The 22,363-nt window shown below is 44.0% G+C and overlaps 1 protein-coding gene across 1 annotated transcript in view; it reads right to left on the bottom strand.

Annotated features, from left to right (window-relative positions):
• Positions 1–9,077: 9,077 nt before the first annotated feature.
• The window catches only part of LOC121080595 (sorting nexin-18-like), a 56,290-nt gene continuing 43,004 nt past the window's right edge, over positions 9,078–22,363 (bottom strand). The window contains exon 2 of the mRNA XM_040578730.1: positions 9,078–9,864. Coding sequence (XP_040434664.1) covers positions 9,611–9,864 — 254 coding nt within the window. The 3' untranslated portion in view covers positions 9,078–9,610. The remainder of the gene's footprint in view (positions 9,865–22,363) is intronic.

The following is a 22,363-nucleotide window of genomic DNA, read 5'->3' as shown; positions in this document are numbered from 1 at the left end:
AAGAGTTAAAATGATGGTATTATCCAGTGGGTATTTATCTTATGTTCCTTTCCCAAGGAACAAGAGGCTACCCAAGCACATGCATTCAGTGGGGTTTTCAGTACCAGTGGTACGTTTCCCACAGTAGGAAGTGCACCAGAACGGGTTGTCCTGGGAAGTGAGCTGGGTTCTTTGAATCATTTAGTCCCTTTAATGAGGGAACCAAGAAAGGAGCCGTTGGGCAAAAAGCAGTTATTTTGGGGCATCCGTTTACCCCCCATCTATCATTTACACCTTTAACAGCTTCCCACAAGCGGACATCCCAATTTCCCTCATGAGGTTTCAAAAGTCGTTTTAAGAGACCATTGGTCCTTTCTACAATTCCATTAGCTTGTGGATAATATGAGGTATGAAACACCTAGTTAATCCCTTTGCTTCGTGCCCAGTCCTGTACAATTCTGGCGGTAAAGTGGGAACCGTTATCAGATTGTATTTCTTGTGGCTTTGGAAAAGTTCCAAACCATTCATGCAGCGCTTTCACAGTGTTCTCCCCCGTAGTCCTGTTAAAGGCTTCTGCTTGGACTAGTCCTGATGTTATTTCCACTCCCACCAGCACAAAATGTTTTCCTCCCAATCTCTTAAAGGGGCCAATATAATCCACCTGCCAGGCATCCCACAAGCCTTTACCTTCCCTTAAATGCAGAGGGTCATCCTCTAAAGGGTGCCTTTCAAGTCTTCAACATTGTTTGCAGGCTGATATACAGGTTTTACACATTTCTCTGGTGATGGGCCAGCCTCGGGCAAGGGCTTCACGGTACAGATCTTTAGCTCCTGTGTGTTTGCGTTTTACATGCAACCATTCTAACAGGCATTCCCAGTCTTCTGAAATCTGGTCCTTCTGTACAGGAGCTAGCCTTGCTAACTCACCAGCCCGGTTATTCCATTCTCCTGCTGACCCCCCATCTATCTGATGAGAAGCTACCCAACCTACAGCAAAGTTCCCTCAGCTAGCAATACTTAAGATGTCTTGCCATTTTTCCTTTTGCCATACTGGAATCTTATTAACCTGCCATTCATTTTGCTCCCAGAAAGGAAGCCATTCGGTACATCCCTTAAACGCAGCATAAGAATCAGTATAAATGTAAACAGGAGAAGTAGTTTGTGCTTCACGTTGAAAAACACTCCATACTGCAATTAATTCACCAACTTGTGCACTACCCTCTCCCTCCGTTATAATTTGTTCATCGGAAGAGGTATGGAGCGCTACTGCTCAGCATTTCCACACTTTTCCTTCTCGTTTGGCAGAAGCATCAGTAAACCAAGCACTAACTGACTGTTCACAGGGAAAAGGAGGGGCCACCTGAATGACTGAGGCAGGTTTATTTTGGCCCTCGTCCAGGCTCTCTACTTCTTGTATAGCTAGTTTTTTTAAAGCTCCTTCAGATACAGAGAAAGTGTTACAATAGTGTTCAATCTGAGCATACCACTTTCGTGCTGAGGCTTTCTGGGCCACCCCATCAGGGGGAGGGGTCCCAGTAGTGACTGTTTTTATAACTTTAAATGGGCCTCTCAATATAATGGGCTGTTGTCATACAATTTTTTCTATTTCTATGAGAGCCAAGCTAACCACAAACAAATCTTTCCCCCAAACAGTGTATCTTCTCTCAGCATCCCTAAAGCCATGGGAGTAAAATCCCACAGGCCGGGTTGGGCCCTCAGGGCCCCGCTGCCATATGTGAACTGACAGTCCTGATAAAGCAAACCCCCACTCCACCTGGAAAGGGTCTGTAGGGTGGATAGGGCCAAGAGCTTGGTGTGCTGTTGCTTCAAAAATTAACAATTGCATAGCCTCTTCCTGAGAAGCAGTCCATTCTCATTTGATCCCTTTTTTTAGCAAATCATGAAGAGGTCTGGCAATGATAGAAAAGTCCGGGATGTGTTTTCTCCAGAACACCAATAATCCTAAGACATGTTGCAGATCCTTTTTCGACTCAGGCATTTTGATCTGTTCTAAGGAAGCAAGGGTGTCTGGTGGGATGCATGTAATTCCCCCTTTCCACCAGATTCCTAGGAATTTCACTTCTTGCAAGGGCTTTTGAACCTTTTCTGGAGGGATCTGCAAACCCAAATTTTCCAAATGTGAAATTATGTTCTGTTGAGTTGCTCCCACACCCTCTATTTCATCTCCTCCCACAAGAATATCATCAATATACTGATAAACAGCTATGCCTTTGGGTTTTGGTATTTTTTCCAGCTCCTGGGCTAAAGCATGATGAGCCAGTGTGGGAGAGTGTTTATACCCTTGGGGAAGGCGGATGAAAGTAAATTTTTGCCCTTCCCACGTGAAAGCAAAACGTTCTCTATCTTCTGGTCCCAAAGGTATCATAAAAAACATGTCTTTAACATCTATTGTTGCCATGATTGGATGGGTTTTTTCCTGAATTACTGTTACCAACTCAGCCAGATTAGGGACTGTGGCAGTTAAATGAGACAGTTAAAGGATGGGTGTTAGCATTCAGTCTCTGAAAATCTACTGTGAGCTGCCACTTCCCATTAGGTTTTCTTAAGGGCCACACTGGAGAATTAAAAGGGGAATGGGTATTTATCACCACTCCCTGTTCTCACAATTCCTGCATGACTGGTTTAATGCCCTCCTTCACTCCCAGGGGAAGGGGATATTGTTTGACATTAGTTACTCTGCTGAACGGCAGTGGGGGTGCCGTTTGAAGCAATCTGACATGCAGTTGTGGTGTTCCAAAGGTCCACAACAACCCTTCAGAGTCCTCCCACTGCTTTCCCCTGAGGGCATCCATTCCTAACAAATTTGTTGGAATGTCTCCAATCACCATTATCCGTACCTTCCTCTCCTGGAAGAGTCAACTTTACTGGGGCAGCTTTCATAACTTCTGTCGACCCTAAGGCATTCAGAACATAAAAACGGTGCTTCAAGGGAAAAACCCCACATCTTTCAGCATCTTCCTCTGTCAGAGCAGAGACCTGTGCACTGGTATCGATGAGAAAGGTCACTGGTGCACGCTTAGGGCCAGCTATAGCTGTGATTAATGTCTCCTCCTTTAGTTTTTGTGAGCTGACGGATATAAATCCATCCTCCATTCCCCCGCCCGCTACCAGGGAATGGAGGTTCTAGCTTCCCTGCTCATGGGAAACAGCTTTCTCAGCGGGGGCAGTTGAGGGTGTATCGGGTGATATTTTTTTCCTGCCCTGTGCATGAGAGGGTTGTTTTGGATTATGCCACTTCAAAACTACCTTGCTCAATTTATCAAAGGGTAAGCCATCCATTATATCCCTGGGGACTCCCATTTTAATTCCCAAAAGCCACCACTGTTGTCGAGTCATGGACTGTCCTCCCTTTCCTGTTTTATGGTGCGGATGCTCCTTTCTCAGGACATCAGCGGCAGCTACAGTTTTACTGGTGGGGAGGGGCAAATCCTCAACTTCTATTTGGCAGATACCCCTCGACTTTTCCTCCGGGATTTTTACAGGACCATATTTCCTACTATAATCTATCAATTCTTGTGCTACTTGCCCCCAGGTCCATATCCTTTTATTACTTGATGCTGAGGTCGTATGGTGGGAAGAAACTGAATCCGGTGTTTCATTTCTCTGGCTTCTAATAAAACCTTCCAGCCTTTCTACAGGGCCCATCGACACGATGGTCCTTTGAAGGCTAACCCCCGTAGGTTTGAGTGACTCTGGAAGTCCCCTTATCAAGGGGGTCATGATTTTGGGATTCACCGGCAGCATCATTAGGGATTCACATCCGGGAATTAATTTTCTTTCATGTATCATTTGTAGCAGGCTGCTTTGTGTACACTTTCTAACAATTGATCAGCTGTGCCAGTGATTGCCAGGGGATCCTCTCTGTCCAAAGGGTTCAATCCTCCAGCCCAATAAGCAGCTCGCTGGGTTAGGGACCATGGGGCACGTTTATCTCCTGTTGTCAAGAAAACTCTGTGACCCCAATAGCCACCAGCTTCCTTTTCACTTAATTGAATTTGGTCCCCCCCCAGTTAGGGATACGCGCCACACGTACTCCGTTTTGGATTCTTTAGGAAGGCGCCCATACTCTCTTTTCAGTTTGGTTAGCTCAGTGGCAGTATATGGTATCTCTTTGGTTGTAATGTGAGGATCATCATCGTCCTCATTCAGATAAGTATATTCTGTTTTAATTAAGGGTCTCACTTGAGGGTTTTCCACAAAACGTTTTCTCGCCTCTTCCAACTCCTGCTGAGGGTATATTGGGTTTATTTGTCAAATACCCTTTTCCTCTACTTCCAGCTCTATTACACTCAGGACTTCAGTGTCTTTAGAGCATTTTGCCTTCAGAGTGGTTTTTAACAAGCGGTTTTCTTCCCTTTCTTCCTCTAATTGTTGTTCTAAGTCATAATTCACTTTTTGCAGAACTTTCACCAAATTTTCAAGGGATTCTATAATTTTGTTTTCATTGCTATGTTTTCTAAGGCGATCTTCGATTGCTGCGACCAGGCTGGCTCCTAAAATGGCACAGACTATAGTTTTGCCCTTACCTGATCTAACTTTATCTTCAGTCTGTAAAGAGGTCACTTGGTCCACTACATTCTGCAAGTTTGCCCAATTATCTTGAGCCCAATCTTCTCTGGGTACAGAGGGTCGAGCCCCATACTTTGCCAGAAATGTGTAAAACATGTCCCGATCTTTCATTAACAAAGGATCTTGTTTATCAGCCTTTTCGGCCATTCTCACTATGAAGGGACCAAACCCACTTTGGGGAGGCTAGACTTAGTTACAAACACACAGCCACTGATGTGTCGCCCTTCTGTTCCCCGAATGATTGAAGAGAACAAAAATCCGCTTTGGGAAGGCAGCTTATAGTTACTACAAGGTTGTCCCTTCACTTTCCCGAGCAGAGCAGACAAATTCTCATTAACACGAGGGCAGCTCCCCCTTTTGGCACTTTCCCCCTTTTGCACTTCTTCTTTTAGTTGGATCCCAACAGACAGAGCCCTCAAATGGAGTTTGGAGTGCTAAGTCCTAGGCCCGTGTGGTATGTGGGAAATTTGAGTCGCCCCCCTTGCTTTCTGGACACCTCTCACCCTGCTGGGTGTAGGGCCAGGTGCAGCTGGAACGAAACGTCTTTCCCCTGTTACAAACCACACACAACCTGCACCCCTCTGTCTCTCAGGATCCTGTCCGTGATGCCAATTTAATGTCATGGTCCACTCAGTGGACTCGTGATAGTTTGTTTACTATGATCTCGAAGCGCAAAAAATCAAGGGGACCACGCCAAGGGATTATGCTTCAATCAAACAGCACAATTTTATTGTTTGCCCGTAAAGCGGTGTGCGATAGGTAGACAGAAAGTGAAGAAAAGACAAAGTAAAAAGAAAAGGAAAGAGGATTATAGCTACCACCACGGGTCCAAGGCATCCCTATGGTCCCAGGTCCAAGCAGCGTCCCGCCGGTCCTTCCGATCGTGGTGATCCTTGATGGGGAAGATCTCCTAAAATTCGGTTGCTAAGGAGTCCTCTTTTATGCCGAGCAATACACGTTGCTCCTCCTCTGGCCCATGGAATGTTGTCAGTTTCTGCCTTCTCGAGCAAGGTTATCATGCATGTTCTGGTTTGTTGTTACGACAACAGTTGTGACTCATCTTCCGGGCAGTTGTTATGCGACCATATTGTAGTTGTTCCTTCCAGTGCCGGGTATCAGGGAGCGGCATAGTACTCCTTGTACCATGCAGTTCTCCTTCAGGGTCACTGGGTCTAGGTGTCCATGAGGACCACATTCCATCTCCAGGTCTCTGTTAGCAATGTTGAGACAATATTGTTCTCTTTAGACCGACTTTTACACCCCTGATTGTAGAAGAATGGCTGCCTAAGCGTGGCCATGGAACCCCTGAGGGTCTGCACAATCCAGGCCTGGAATTAGAATAGGCCTGGAATTAGAATTGTGCTGAAGTTGTTGTGCTGAAGTTAACAAGAAAGTGGCCTTGATCTATTCTTGAATCCTGAGACCAAGTAACTTTGTTGTACTAACAGGCCGTGGCTGTAACAAGCTGCAGCTGTTAAGGAAGACAGGTGCAAGGCCAAGGGAGATAGGGAGCGGAATGGGAATAAAGGGAGTAGCAAACCGCAAGGCTAAAACATAGCTAACGCAAATAGCTGCATGGATAGAATGCTTGTTCTAATCATGATAATTAGCTGTGTGAGAGCAGCGCGCGCTTAGGGAATAACAACCAATTACATTTTTGCTTTGGGAACATGCTTGTGTATCGAGTCTGTATAAGACGTGTTAGAAGCTAATAAAGATGAGCAAGATGCATAACTCATATTGAGTAATTTCTTGACTCCGGCGCACCCTTCTCCCAACAATTGGCGCCCGAACCACGGGAAATCTGGAAAAACTCTGCCTTTGCATTTTGACAGTGGGCTTTGCGAATTGAGAGTCGCTAGAGAGGAGTTCGAGCAGGAAGACGTCCGTAAGGAGTAAAGGCGTCTGAATCCGGCATTGAGCTCCTGCACGGACCTGCACGGGTAAGACCGTTTTTCCCCTCGATAAGGGAAAGGGAGGCGGCACTCACGCTATTATCTGATAGTCTTGCTAAGCGAGATGCTAGCGTGAGCACAAAGAAGCTCCATGAGCTCTGTCGGTGGGCGAATGAAAAAGGACACTTAAAAGACCCACAATTGATGTTTAGTGTGACTGAGTGGCGAGAGATTGGGGATTCCCTTTGGGATGAGACCCTTAGCGGCAGCAAGTCGGCCAAGGACTTGGAACCAACCTGGCGGGAGGTCACGAACCATTTACGATCAATGGTTGCAGAGAAAAAGATGGCTATGGCTGCTTCAGAGCTCCTTGGTCACGAAACCGAGTCGATGGAGTCTACCCGATTATTTGGTCAAGGCGCTCCGTCTGCGAAAGGCATAGTTGTGCCTATTAAAAAATCTGCGACAGAGCTATTACACCCAACACCGACACCGGAGGGTGCCGCCACAACGGGTGGTCCACAATGCCGACCTGAAAGCTACCAAGAGCCGCCCCCCATGCTAGATGAGGAAGAGGGTACTAGAGCAGGTCCGAGCGCGCCTCTGAATGAGAGCGCAGAGTCCGATAAAGAAAATGAACCCACCCCAGCTGCAGCTGCCCCGATCCCCCATCCCCGAACAAAACCGTCCGACCGGACCCTAAACCGCTTGCAGCAGCAATTGAACGAATGCCATCTGCCTACCGGTGGTTGTGATGTTCAAGTCCTGACCCAGGAAGGCGTTATCCTCCACCCTGCCGCTTCCCAAAGTCGTTGGTCTGGGGTTATAAGAGACGCTATATTGGAGGGAGGGTGGCAGGCTGCCTCTGCTGTTGCATGTCCGGTGCAGACCACCACGTTACCAGGCGGTATAGCAGCCGCAGCGTGGAAACCTTTTGATTGGAAGTTTATGCAGCAGCTGCGACAAACTGTTACACAATATGGTTTGCAATCAGAACCAGCCAAGCACCTGCTGAATTATTTGTTTGACTCTGAAATCATGACACCCAGTGACTGTACTTCGCTAGCCAGATTGCTTCTTACACCAGCACAGTTCCCCGCGCCCCGCAAGCGTGCCGTGCCGTGCCGTGCCGTGCCCCGCGGCTCCCCCCGCTCGCCCGCCCACCCACCGCCACGGATCCCCCCCAGCTGCTGGCGAAAAGCGGAGTCCAGAGTTCGGTGTGGAGCTGCAGATCGCACCCCCGCCGGTGGTAAGACCGCGACGAGTAAATCGCGGCAGGGCTCTACGCTAAATTCCTCTCTGTGAGGGGGGGGGGGGGGGGGGGGGAGGGTACTACGGAAGACCGCGACGAGTAAATCGAGGCGGGGCTTCTCCGCTGATACCCTTTCTGTGAAAAGGGGGAGCTCTGAGAAGACCGCAATGGAATTAGACGCGGCAATTAAACTGTTAACTAGCATCCTCCTTAAGAGAGGGGAGGGCGTTAAAGAGACAGAAGTGGAGACCTTAGTTCGCTGGGCACGAAAAAAGAATAATATCCCCGAACCCGCGTTATTGTTTAGTATTGCGGAATGGAGAGAAGTGGGAAATTGCCTCTGGAATACTACGATCGAGGGAGGCAAAGAAGGAAAAGAAGCTAAAGCGTTAGGAGCGACGTGGCGGTCGATAGTTAACACTCTTTAAACTATGAAACTATTTCTGCTGATGAGGTGAGGAATGGTTTGTACTTAAATGTAATTATTGCTTAAATTCCTTTTCCAGGATTTTGTTTGTTTAAACTATCTTTGATTAATTAAAACAGAAAAAGTAAACATTTTACTTCCTTGGATGTTTTTTTTATTATTCTTGTTTAGGAGAAAAACGGTAGGATAAATAAAAACCCTTTCATACTGACCTATAAAGAAGGAAATGAATGGGTTATAAACACAGACTTCAGACATAATTCAAGGGAAATAAGCCAGAAAACTCTTTAAAAGATAGTGTTTACATGTATATATAAATGCATCCTGCTTGTCAAAAATATTTATACAAAAATTAAGACAACTGTTAATTCTTGAGTGTTATAAACATAAAAATGCAACCTGTTTTCTAAGTCAGTTCAGCCATGACATTTCAGATCATTTATATTACTGAAGATCCCTGAAAATTTGTAACTTAGTAAACTAATGAATCACAGTGGAGTCTCAACTCAGAGAACTGGCAATGTAGATGTAATCTAAAAATAAACTGATTCAGCAATGAACAATGAACAGATCATTTAAAACTTAAAAAATGTTTTAGCTACACAACTTGCATTCATATCCCCTTGATAAACATAATTTTTTATTTGGATAGCTCTTCCAATTTTCACTCACAGTAATGTTTTATACTAAACCACCCCCATACCCCCCCTTGCTGTAATATTAATTTCGGAAAGGGGATATAGTGGTGCATTTTTGTACATGTGCTTAACATCCTAGTACATGTAACAAGTAGTCTCCATTTTCAGGGCAAGTGTGAATAGATTTAAGTTTTCCATTTTGAGACAACATTTGTTGTAAGACTGTACTTGCTGTGCAAACTGTGGCAGTTGATATTTTCCAGTCAATATGAGGTTTCATAATCAGTTTCTGTTATAGGCATCAACCCTTCATTTATTCAGTCATGAAAATGTGACTTACTAGAAAAGGAAAAATAGTCTAAAGGCACAGAATCACATGGCTGCTCTACTAGGAGTCTGTAAACAGAGAATCAATTGAATTTAGGAAATCCAAATCCAGGAAAGTAAAAAGGCATCTGAAGCAGGCTTTTATCTAACCAACTTCCTTAAAGATCAAAAAGGTTTTGAGGTCTACAAAGTATGCACTAAAATACCATATTTCAAAAAGCAATAAGGCAAATAGTATACTCATTATTTCAAAAAACTTACAATGGTAGTGTAGGCATACACAATATAACTTAGTTACAATGCATGGTACTGTTTCTACTACATAGCCCTATAACTGTTTCCTTTGTACATAAATGGAGATTAAAACAGGATTCCAGGTAAACACAAAACCATCCTTGTACCACCGTCTACCACTGGCAACAGTTCTTCAGCAGCAGCAGTTTGCTCTGCTGCTTGAGTCACATTCATAATGAGGAATGTCCACAGATCAAAAGTTCAGAGATTAAACGCTGTCATACTTATAAAGAGCTTCTTCTAGCTTTTGTGTCACTTTTTGAAAAAAGAGTATTTGCTGTTGCAAGAAATGCTGCATCTGTGATTTAAAGTCCCTCACACGAATTTTGTGGAAATGATTAATTTCTGCTAGGGTCGCAAATGAAATAATGTTACAGCGTTCTTGAATGCCCTCAGCTTTTTGGAGCTCCATCTTCCCCTCTTCCACATGTCGCTTACTCTCCTTTACTTTGGTAAGGGCTCCTGTGTAAAGAACAAAACAAAAAAAAAATAGTTGAACTGTGAGGACAATGTAGACTCAACTACTGTACTTTAACAAGTTATTTAATAACAACAAGGATTCATAGAAGGCTCATTCTAAATGTATTTATATGTGTGTGCATATATATATGAATGAAAAGGAATAAAATAAAAGATTTTTCAGATCACAGTCACAGAACAGCGAATCTTGTTTAAAAATATAATTTGCAAGATAGAGCCTTAAAAAAAAGTTAGTAAAACATGCCTATTTCACAATCTTAAAAATCAGATGTTGTCCTTCAGAGAATATCTGCTAAATATACCAGCAGTGGAAAAAAAAGAAAGCACTAGAAAACTAGTCAGATCAATTTAAGCCTACATAAAGACCAGAAAAATAGCCTCATTCAGTTAGTGATATGGCATTTTTCACAACCTTTATGATTACACTTAAGTTGCTTAACCCTTCCAATATTTGTAATGTCTTAACAAACTCTTTCCTTTCATATTACACAACATATGGAGGGTTGACCTTGTCTGGATGCCAGGTGCCCACCAAGCCACTCTATCACTCCCCTCCTCAGCAGGACAGGGGAGAAAATATAACAAAAGACTCATGGGTTGAGATAAGGACAGGGAGGGATCACTCAGCAGTTACCATCGTGGGCAAACCAGACTCAACTCAGGGAAATTAATTTAATTTATGGCCAATCAAAATCAGAGTAGGATGAGAACTAAACCCAAAACTTAAAAACACCTTCCTGTCCACCCCTCCCATCTTCCTGGGCTCAACTTCACTCCCAATTTCTCTACCTCCTCCTCCCAAGCAGCACAGAGGGACGGGGAACGGGGCTTGCAGTCAGTTCATAACATGTTGGCTCTGCTGCTCCTTCCTCTTCACTCTCTACCTCTGCTCCAGCATGGGGACCCTCTCCCACAGGAGACAGTCCTCCACAAACTTCTCCAAAGTGGGTCCTTCCCATGGGCTGCAGTTCTTCATGAACTGCTCCAGCGTGGGCCCTTTCCATGTGTCCTTTCCACAGGGTGCAGTCCTTCAGGAATGGGCTGTTCCATCATGGATCCCCTGTGGGGTCACAAATCCTGCCAGTAAACTTGTGACCTGGCTTCAGCATGGGCTTCTCTCTCCACAGGGTCACAGTCTCCTTCAGCTGCATCCACCTGCCCCAGTGTGGGGCCCTCCACAGGCTTCAGGTGGATATCTGCTCCACTGTGGACCTCCATGGGCTGAAGGGGGACAGCCTGCCTCACCATGATCTTCACCACAGGCTGCAGGGGAATCTCTGTTCTGGCACCTGGAGCACCTCCTCCCCCCCCTCCCCCTCCTTCTTCACTGACCTTGGTGTCTGCAGAGTTGTCGCTCACATTCTTACTCCTCTCTCCAGCTCCAGTTGCTGTTGCACAGCAGGGTGATTTTTTTACCCCTTCTTAAATATGTTACCACAGAGGCACTACTACTGTTGCTGATTGACTCAGCTTTGGCCAGTGGTGAGTCTGTCTTGGAGCCTTCTGGCATTGGCTCTATTGGACGGAGGGGAAGCTTCTAGCAGATTCTCACAGAAGCCACCCCTGTAGCCCCTCCCACTACCAAAACCTTGCTACACAAACCCAATACACCATACAAATGACTACAGTTCACTGACAGGACTCCTTATACATTGCCTTGAAGAAATGCTTTTCTATACTCCCTAGAGTGACAATAAGCTAACAGAGAAACCTCTCTGCCTAGATCTTTCAGGAGGATAACCTTCATTCTGTATGCTGGGGAAGCAGGTTTCTTTTCTTGTCAGCCTGAATTCACACATGTAATAAACACCATTAAACAGTAAAAATGCAGTTCATCAGCAGTAATATTATTTTCCATCCTTTTCTTCCTGTGCCTGCTTAATGTTGAATATGCCTTCCCCCAGCACCCTGACACATCTTTGCAACTCAGATTTGGAACATGACTTTGTGCATGGCCATGCCTGGGTTTGCTCTATGAGCACTGAGTTGGGAGCGAATTGAGCAGCATGGCTGCTGCTCACTGAATTTCATTCCCACTTCTCATGTCCCCCTGCCTGCTGTGGCTCATTCTCTGCCCATCTCCAACCCCTCACCAGGCAGTCAGGTAAAATGGAGGGTCAAGGTATGCTCTTACTACAGGCAAGTTAAAACAGCAGATGATTGGTAGACTTGGGGAAAAAGAGTTTGTCGCATTTTTGAAATGTAATGGGAGTTGTGTCTTGCATTATAAATAAAATCTGGAATTCCTAAATGCAGAGAAGCATGCATGATTTTCCTCCATTCAACTTCTAACAACAACTTGTTAACTGGGGGTGGTGGTGGTGTTTTTAATAGCAAATACTTAAAATATTTCCTGTTATCATGTTGGGAGAGGGGTCCGCCTGAGTCAAGAAATTACTTTTTCTATTTAATTAAATTAATCAAAGATAGTTTAAACAAACAAAATCCTGGAAAAGGAATTTAAGCAATAATTACATTTAAGTACAAACCATTCCTCACCTCTTCAGCAGAAATGTAGTTTTTTACTTGATCATGTGAGTTTCAGTAGCTTAACCCTACACCTCTGTTTTAGAGGAATAAATGTAAGAATGTAGTTTTGGTTTTAAGATTCATCCCCAGATGCTTGGAAATTGCTATTATGAGCATGTTGCATTTGGCAGTGCTGCTAGTATGTACCCAAAGAAGTAAAATACAGAATAACAAAGGAAAAAAACCCAGTATGTGTAAAAGAAAGGACAGCCAGTGAGGAAAGGCTCCATTTCCAGGCTGAGTGCTGCAAACAACAAGTTTGACCATAATATAAGGACCATAGTCATAGGACTGACTTGCTCTTTATCTTCCTCATGGTATCTCATTCTACATTCAAAACTCACCGTTTCCCAGCAGTACTCCAGCTTCCCATATGTTGTTTAATTACATGAGATAGTGATGAGCTAGGTTTGAGCTGAGTTCCATGGCTTGTGTGACGTGCAGAATCACGACTCTACAGCCTGTGAGGTTATAAAGTAAAGTTGTTCTTTTACGTAACCAAGTGGTCCATCCCTCATAAGAGGTTTGTAAAAAAAAGAGAACAGGCTGGTTGAATTTCTGCTTCCAATTGATCTAACAAATCTCTTCCCAAGAGAGCCTTGGGTGAATTGGGCATATACAAAAATTTATGTATAACCACTTGTTTGCCAATTTGTGTTTTAAAGGCTTACTAAAGAATGCCTTTTCACTCTGGCCAGTAGCACCTTTAGCCACTATATAATCTTTTCCAGTTGGTGCTAATTCTTTATTTAAAACAGAGTAGGTGGCTTCTGTATCCACTAGGAATTCCACCTTTTGTTGCTGTTTCCCTAGCTTCATTATAACCAGTGGATCCACTAGGGTAGATTCCCCAGGTCTCTGTCAGTCTTCCTTCGAATATGCTTGTATCCTTGGTCCCGTCTTACTCCTTTTTTTCCTTTCCAGACAATCGTTTTTCCAATGACCCTTCTGTTTACACCATGCACATTGGTCCCTTCCTAATTTCCCTCCCCTTTGGGGCTTTTGCATATCTCTTGTGTCCCAATCTTCCTCTTCTTGTACTGTTGCCACTATCCTTTGACCCCCTTCTACTTTCCTAATTCCATCTTCCCTATTACTATAAACTCTCCATGCCTCATCTAACAAGACCTCCATGTTTCGGCTCTCAGTTGGTCTCAATTTCTGTAATTTCCGTTGTATGTCTCCAGCAGACTGGCCGAGGAACAAGGACACCAATTGCTGGGTTCCTACCTCATCACCAGGGTCTAAAGGAGTATTACAACACATTACACCACACAGCCGGTCCAAGAACTCGGAGGGTGACTCAGAGGGGCCTTGTCTAATTGCATATAGGGCAGACCAATTTATAGTCTTTGGAATTGCCTTTTCCAATCCTTTTGCAATCCAATCCTGATATGCTTTTAATCTATCCACATGTGCTGACCTGTTCACATCCCATTTTGGGTCTTGGAGAGGAAAATAATCTTTACTATCCTCTCCTATGGCTTTATAATGTTCTTCAGCCAAATCTCCAGCCACTTAGATCACCAATTGCCTTTCTGATTCTGTCAATGCTTCCAGCAGCACTTGGATATCATTCCAATCTGGATTATGCTCTCGTATCAGGAAGCGATAATATTCTGTAACGTTCATGGGGTCAGCACGATATTCCTCTGCCACCTTTCTCCAGTTTTCCAGATCAAAGCTGTTAAAGGGTACCTGGATTAACATTGTTCTTCCGTCTAGCCCAACTGCCTGCCTCAATGGGGCTTGAATCACTGGCCCAGCCACTTGGTTCAAGGGGGCCTGGATTACTGGCTTTTGGGTCTTTGGTTGGCTACGGGTGCGTGCTGAGATTGGGCTATCCGGTGTTGGGAGAAGGGCTCGCCGGAGTCAAGAAATTTCTCAATATGAGTTATGCATCTTGCTCACCTTTATTAGCTTCTAACACTTCTTATACAGACTCGATACACAAGCATGTTCCCAAAGCAAAAATATAATTGGTTGTTATTCCCTAAGCGCGCGCTGCTCTCACACAGCTAATTATCACGATTAGAACAAGCATTCTATCCATGCAGCTATTTGCGTTAGCTATGTTTTAGCCTTGCGGTTTGCTACTCCCTTTATTCCCATTCCGCTCCCTATCTCCCTTGGCCTTGCACCTGTCTTCCCTAACAGCTGCAGCTTGTTACAGCCACGGCCTGTTAGTACAACAAAGTTACTTGGTCTCAGGATTCAAGAATAGATCAAGGCCACTTTCTTGTTAACTTCAGCACAACAACTTCAGCACAATTCTAATTCCAGGCCTGGATTGTGCAGATCTTAGGGATTCTATGGCCACACTTCTGCAGCCATTCTTCTACAATTCCCCCTTTTTTCTTTTGCACAAGCCAGGCCTGACTGGTTATGTTAAAAACTGCTCTCTTTAAACAAGAAAAAGCACAGCTAAAAACTAAAAGCATTACAATAATGATTATAACAAAGTGTATTCCTTCCATCAATAACGTCTTTAACCAACCTGTTATCCCCAATCCTCTCAACCATTCATCAAAGGGATTATCATCAGCAAGAATATGCTTCATGTTTCCCTGCAGTTGTGACAACTTCTTGTGCATAGATATGGAATGATCGGAAAGGTTCATACAACACATCCCTTCAAAATCCTCACAACCGTGTCCATGTGCTAATAACAAAAAATCTATTGCAGCTCTATTTTGTAATGTAGCATGCCTAACACTATCTACATCAAGCAATAACGAACTTAAAATCTGTGATGTAAGATTAAATTGTTTCTCTCCCCAGCCCGCTAACCTTCGTATATTCTTAGCATTTAATGCAGCCATTGCCCCCGGCATAAATATGGAGGCTAAGACATTTGCTGTTACAGACTGTAGATCGACTCAATCATTACATGTTTCATCAAAGGTGCGCAGTGCCCTCCGTGTTCTATGAGATTGTGGAGTCATTTTTAATAAGTCTTTCATATGTGGAGCAAACAAAGTCAAACGTCCTAAATAACATGGCCCACCGACAGGATGCATAGTTATTCCTGGCCACGTTCTGTCCCCACATATCAGAAAGACTCCCGGTGGCAACTGATACATTTACATGGAAACCCCCAGTTTTCAATTCACCCCAAATAGGTGAACCGGTTAGATTTTGAAACCCTGTATAAAACCCCCATTCACCTTGATGTGTTAGCCAGAACTGCCACGGGTCACCACACCAAATTACTCCAGTGCCATTCACGGGCTGAAGTGGTGATGACATGTGGGTACAGTCTGCCATACCAGTTGCAGTTACATTAACATATTCAACAGGTACAACGCTAGCCAATAGGTCTAACTCCTGCAAAGGTAAATGATGTGGCTGATTTAAATTCTCAATAACTGTCTTCTGCCACACGGCATTACGCATAGAAGGCCAAACATATTGCCCATTTGGACTCATACATGTACCATTCTGATTGGAAGTCAGATCCACTGTTTTAACATTCCAAAAACCATCAAAATTTGTTTCATTCTCTTGCAGGGGAATACCAATTAAACAAGTTCTAAAGGGGTTGTCAGCTTGTTGCAGACTCAAACAAAAGTCTGTTACCCCTGTGATATTTGCCCATGTCACCCATATGTTTGTTCTAGGCAAGATGTCAAAAATACTTTGGCCAATGGGTAAAAAATTCATCAAGACCGTAAACCAAGTCCACCACTTAAACATGTTTAGTCCTACAATTTCCACCCCTTTTTTTTTCCCCCCACATTCCACCCCAAAATCTGTGCTTTCACAGATTCTGAAGATGTATGCTGTCTCCAATCAGCATGGTATTACACTAGTCGTATGCTTTCTCTTGCTTCATGCCCAGTTACTAATCAAACACATACACTCTTTACACCATTTACATTTAAACTTTGGCTTACAGAACCGTTTTACCCCACATAGCATACATTGGCACAATACCCACGGGTTACATCCCTTACAACATAGACAGTTCATTCCATCTGCTCGCTCTGAGTCTTCTCTTCCATTTTCTGATCTTGACATACAGGTCACACAAACTTGCTAGGGACCCATATAGGTCCTTTATCTGTGGAGATACGAAAATAACCTCTACCAATAAATAACACCAGATTAGGTCCTTCCCATACGCCTGAAGCCATATTTTTATACAGAACATTCAAACCAGGAACTGCAGCTGTTTGGTTCCCTCGCGCTGTTTGGTGATGTATAACAACAGGTGGTCCCTCTCTATCCTCCATAAGGGAGAGATAGTTTAAGGTAAACAACAGCTTAGTCAACCGTTTAGTTACGTCTATGTCCTGCCATACTTCCTGTCTCTGAAGATAATCCTTCAGGGTACGGTTTGCCCTTTCAACAACTGCTTGCCCCGTTGGGGAGTGAGGAATCCCTTTAACGTGTTTAATTCCCCAAGTTGTCATAAACTTAGCGACTCGTTGACTACTATACGCTGGACCATTGTCTGTCTTTATTTCTAAGGGTAGTCCCATGAAAGCCAAACAAGACATTAAGTGTCTCTCTGCGGCGAATGAAGAGACAGGACCCAGCTTGATGCAAGCAAATGTCAATTTATTGTACAGAAGCACGAGTTTCTATAGACTCTCAGAAGCTGCGCATTTTAAACAGATTGGTTCTTGAAGCTAAGCCTTGCATACTAGGCAATCCCTGATTGGTGGTTAACTACCAGCAATTAACTGCAAGGTGTTACCTTTCCTTGGCGCCATCCTTCACCCACTCCCCTGTGCTCTGTAAACATGCCTCATCATGTTAATTGTTGTGTCTATTCACACTCCTTGTCCTCCCAGGGTTCGTGACCTACAAGCTCGAGCACATTCCCCTCAGCTAACTGTTTGCCACGCATGGTCCTAGTTTCCAGCCCGCTCCTGCATCTCCCCCTTCCTGTTGCACAAAAAGAACCTTTGAAACCGAACGAGTAAAAACAAGGTATAAGTAATAGAACAAATAAAAAAGCAACTGAGACATATTATCAGTGTCAAAATAACCCACTGTCTTTGTTCCGTACAATTTTACAATTTCCCCTTTTTGTTTTTGAACAGCTAGTACCAGGTTTTTCATGTTCTGCAGGGCCCTTGCAAACATGACACCAACCAAGGTAATAGCAAACAAACAATACTGCCAATTGATTGAATGAATGCCAAAAAAGGCTGACATTTTCTCAGATTTTGATAACATGTTGCTGCAATGGGGCGCCTAAAATCCACGCAGCGCATACCATCAAAATCCTCACAGCCATGTCCTTGAACCAACAACAAAAAGCAGTGGCAATTTTGACTCACATTCTGAACTGCCTACCAAACAAGGGGATTTAACTCTTTAATGCTTTCCCTGCTGTTACTCTGGCTAAGATAAGAACCGCTGTGACATGTTCCCATCATAGCCTCCTACTACATTAACATCTACAGAAAGGCAATTATCGACATTCAAAGTGTAAACAGTATCATCTTCTTTTGGATTAATATTATACATAGGTGGAAGGGCACACCAAACAAGAACTGGTTCAGTCAAAAAGTTCGAAACATAGCATGCCTTCTCTGAACATACCTCTGGGGTCATTCCCTTCATTCCCTCTTTTTTTATGCAAAGAGAAACACTTTTACCATAACAGAGAAGCTCCTACTTACATCTCTGAGCCCGGACACAAACCGCAGCTGTATGCTCCACCAGGCTCAGGGCAGGAATCATTCATGCAGTTACAATGCTATATATCTCTACAAGCATGCAGACACCTATTGACACTAGATAACCATGTTTATCTTTCCTATTCTCCTTCACAATACCCAGCTGTTCTCTCATCTCTTGTTAGGTCAAAATATTCTCCAGTTTCCTCTCCTATCTCTCTCTTCAGACATTCTCTATCCTCTTTTTTGCTTGTTAATTGCGAGGAGGCAAAGGGTGTGTGTAGCTGGGTGACCATGACCTGCTTTATGTTACAATCAACTAAACACTGAATACAGAAAAAAAAGCATGGGAGACCTAAGGCAAACATCAATAAGGTGGTTAAAGATAATTATAATAAATCCTGTAATACTTTTGAGTCATGGCCCAAAGTTTCCCAGCCGTGAGAAGAGACCAAAGGCATCCCGCCCCTGGCTCTGTTGCAGATCTTTGTTTTAAGGCTTTTGAGTTTTATATACTTTTGTGAATTAATTCACAGTGGTCACTCAGATTCACGTAACACAACCTATCAAAGTCTTCACACTTGTGTCCCTGTGCTAATAATAAAAATCAATACCAACTTGGTTCTGTAGCAACATATGATGGACAGAATCAACATCTGTTAATAAGCCAGAAAAAAAAGAACAGTATTTGTAGTATTACTTTGTTTAGCAAGCTAGCAGCCTAATTTACTAAGCAAGTTAAGAGCGTGTACTATTCTTACAGAAGAGATTAGAGAAGCAAAAATCTGTTATGCTGCATTCCAGAACTCAGCCTGAGAATTACAGTCTGCTGTGAGTTCTGCGTTACAATCATTTGACACATGTTGGGGTTGCGATTGTGAAAGTTGCCCATTTACAATTTTCATTGGCATTATCACAGCTAGTTGTTTTAAAAGCAACCCTTGAGCTTCCTGATGTTCGACTTGTTGCAAAATATTCTGAAGCCAATCAATCAAGTTAGTATTAAAGTTAGTGACTCTCTAGGACCCTGCAAGACTGTGACAAGACTCCCGCATCTGGACTGCCTTAATAGCCATCTCATTCATTTGCAAACAGTTGTCCCTGGGATACCTTGCCTGAGTCACAGAATAGGCACAATTAATTGCTCCAGCTAACTGCTCATAGTTAACAGCAATTCCCCGATTAAGGTTTTCAGTCAAGGCCACTACACATAGCTCACAAAAATCAAATAACCACATCCTATATACTGTATCAGTACCATACAAAGCAATGACTTCCAATCATGCAGTGTGAGTGTATAAGGCTCTGCCATCACTTCAAGAAGGGACATAGCAAATGTATTATGAATCCTTCCTTCCCGCACTGCTTTGCTTAACCCTTTAACAGCCTCGTATTGCACAGGCTGCCACTCTGCAGGTTGATTTGTCTGACAAAAAACTGAACATGCCATAGCGACTCCCAAAACCTATCACTGAAGTGTTTCCCACTTGCATTCCTGCCACCAATCCCTCAGACCCCCTTTCACCCTCCCCAAAAATACAATCAATGCATCAGGAGAGACAAGGGGGTGGGGGAAAGGTCTAGCTCCTTTTCCAGATCTATAGGACCTGGATCAAAAGGTTTATCAGTGACAATAAAATCATTGTCCGAGTTGTCCTGTTCCCGTGCTTGGTCCTGTGTTGTGAGGGTCGCTGCAGTCAGTGACAGAAGCTTTGGGGGCAGAGGAGGTGTGGACAGAATCGCCATCACTGACTGTGTCTTGAGAAGAGTCGTGCTGTCGGTGGAATTTACAGCTTCCTCTGCTTTAGCACCGTTAGTAGAATTAGTCCACACTTGGCAAAGAGTAGTCAGAATTTGCCACCAAGATGTTAAATGCATTCCCGACACGGAGTTCCCCTCCGCGACAGCATCATACAATTGGCTGCTGTATGTACACACTTTCATTCTTTCAAAGTCTCTAAAGTTTCTTGGCTGCTCACCTGTCTCGATGAATACAGGTGTTATCCTCGGGGTTTAGGTTGTCCGCCTGGTCCAGACAGCAAGTTCAGCCAAGCCGTCTCCTCCGGAACGCAGCCCTCTTCCACGAGCTGTCTTTTTTCCGTCCTTATTCTTCCAAGGCTTCGGAACACCACCATAGGGGTCACCATTTGAGGAAACTGAGGCACGGACTCCCTGATCTGACTAGAAGACCCTTCATGAGTCCATATACGTCTCTTTCTGGGGACGAACCCTGATTCCTCATTACAGATTTCCCACAGCTCACCTCTCAACTCCGGAGGGATTTCAGGCCGGCTCCTGCTTCCTTTCAGCAGATCATTCAAAGTTCTGTGGGATTCGCTGCATGTCGCTCAGATAGGCGATTCGAGAGCCCTTCACGTTAGATCCTTAAACACATCACGTCGGGGTCACCAATTTGCGGCGAATGAAGAGACGGGACGCAGCTTGATGCAAGCAAATGTCAATTTATTGTACAGAAGCACGAGTTTCTATAGACTCTCAGAAGCTGCGTGTTTTAAACAGATTGGTTCTTGAAGCTAAGCCTTGCATACTAGGCAATCCCTGATTGGTGGTTAACTACCATCAATTAACTGCAAGGTGTTACCTTTCCTTGGTGCCATCCTTCTCCCACTCCCCTGTGCTCTGCAAACATGCCTCATCATGTTAATTGTTGTGTCTATTCACACTCCTTGTCCTCCCAGGGTTCGACCTACAAGCTCGAGCACATTCCCCTCAGCTAACTGATTGCCACGCATGGTCCTAGTTTCCAGCCCGCTCCTGCATCTCTCCACATGTAATGCCTTTTCACCAGTTTGTGCAGTGGCCCATATAAAATGAGAATAGGTGTCAATTGTGACATGCACATACTTAAGGTTCCCAAAGTCAGGTACATGTGTTACATCCATTTGCCAAACCTGAAGTGCCTTCAGACCTTTTGGGTTAGTGCCCACCCCTAAACCCGGTCCATGATGACTACATTGAGGACAGGAGCAGACAATACCCTTTGCATCTGCTATGGGTATTTGATACTGTCGATGTAAAGACTTTGCATTCTGATGAAACATCTCATGGCTCTTATGAGCTTCTTCAGACTTACTTGTTGGAGGAGTTATTGCCAGACAGCTGACTGCTGCATCAGCTCTAGCATTACCTTCACCCAAACCAACGGTCCACTGATGACTTCTAATATGCATAATACAAAACTCATGTTTTCTCTGTCGAAGAGTACTACGCAGTTGTATAAACATTTCACCAAGATGTTGGTTTTTTGTCTCTCTCAACAAGGCATCTTCAATGCGCTGTACTACACCAACTACGTACAATGAGTCTGATACTATGTTTACAGGTGTATTGCTCCAGCTTCCCCATGCCCAACACACTGCTTTCAGTTCTAAGGTTTGAAGGTTGTCCCGTGGTTCACCGGTGATCACTTGTTTCTGCCACTGATTATCGGATTGCCAAACACACGGAGCAGCCTTCTTCGTCTTTCGTCCTGCATCTGTAAACACGGTTGGCCCGTCAACTGGTCTTTTTGAGCATAACGGTCTCGCAATCCACTGATAATGTTCTAACATCTTCCAGAGAGGTCCTTTTGGCCGGTTGTTGTGTACAACACATGTATAGCCCATCAAGGCTTCCTGTATGGCTGTTGAATGTCTCAGGAGCCACTCATAATCATCACCACGGACTGGAATACTGATATCTGCCGGTTCAGTCCCATCAATTTCAACAATCCTGTCCCTTCCTTTTCTCACCAAGGCTGCTAATGCTTCAGGGCGACGTAAAATACGATGTCTGGGTTGCAATGGCAAAAACAACCACTCTAAAACTGTTACCGAAATCTCGGAATGAAGAACTTATCGACACCAATGTGATGTAGATAAGCGGACACTTCTTTATTAATGGCCGGGTGCGTGAGTGAGTCTTCTCACGATCAACGCACACCAGGTCTCAAAATCAGACACCATATATAGAACTTATTCATACATATTCATTAAGTATTCATGCATAACCATGATATTTCCCGTAAATCATTAACATATTCTCCTCCCATATCCGATTCTGCGCAGTAGAGCTTAGAAAGGCCTAGAAATGGGTCTGGGGTACGATTTGGGTAGGTGGTACATGAGTCGGTGGTCGCGATCTCCCCCTGCCGGAATTACCTTTTACTAAAGTTCACGGTTTCTTGGCAGGTAACTACAAGCTGTTCCAGTCGTCTCTCCCCAGTTTCCATTAATCTTATATTCTGACATTTCAATACACTTTCTACATACAGAAGACTAGTCAAATACAAAGAAACCTTTCAAACCCTAAATTTATTA

Source organism: Falco naumanni, chromosome W (assembly GCF_017639655.2).
Source record: "Falco naumanni isolate bFalNau1 chromosome W, bFalNau1.pat, whole genome shotgun sequence".
NCBI lineage: Eukaryota > Metazoa > Chordata > Aves > Falconiformes > Falconidae > Falco > Falco naumanni.
Note: the sequence above shows the minus strand (reverse complement) of the source record. Positions and strands in the feature narration are given on the sequence as shown.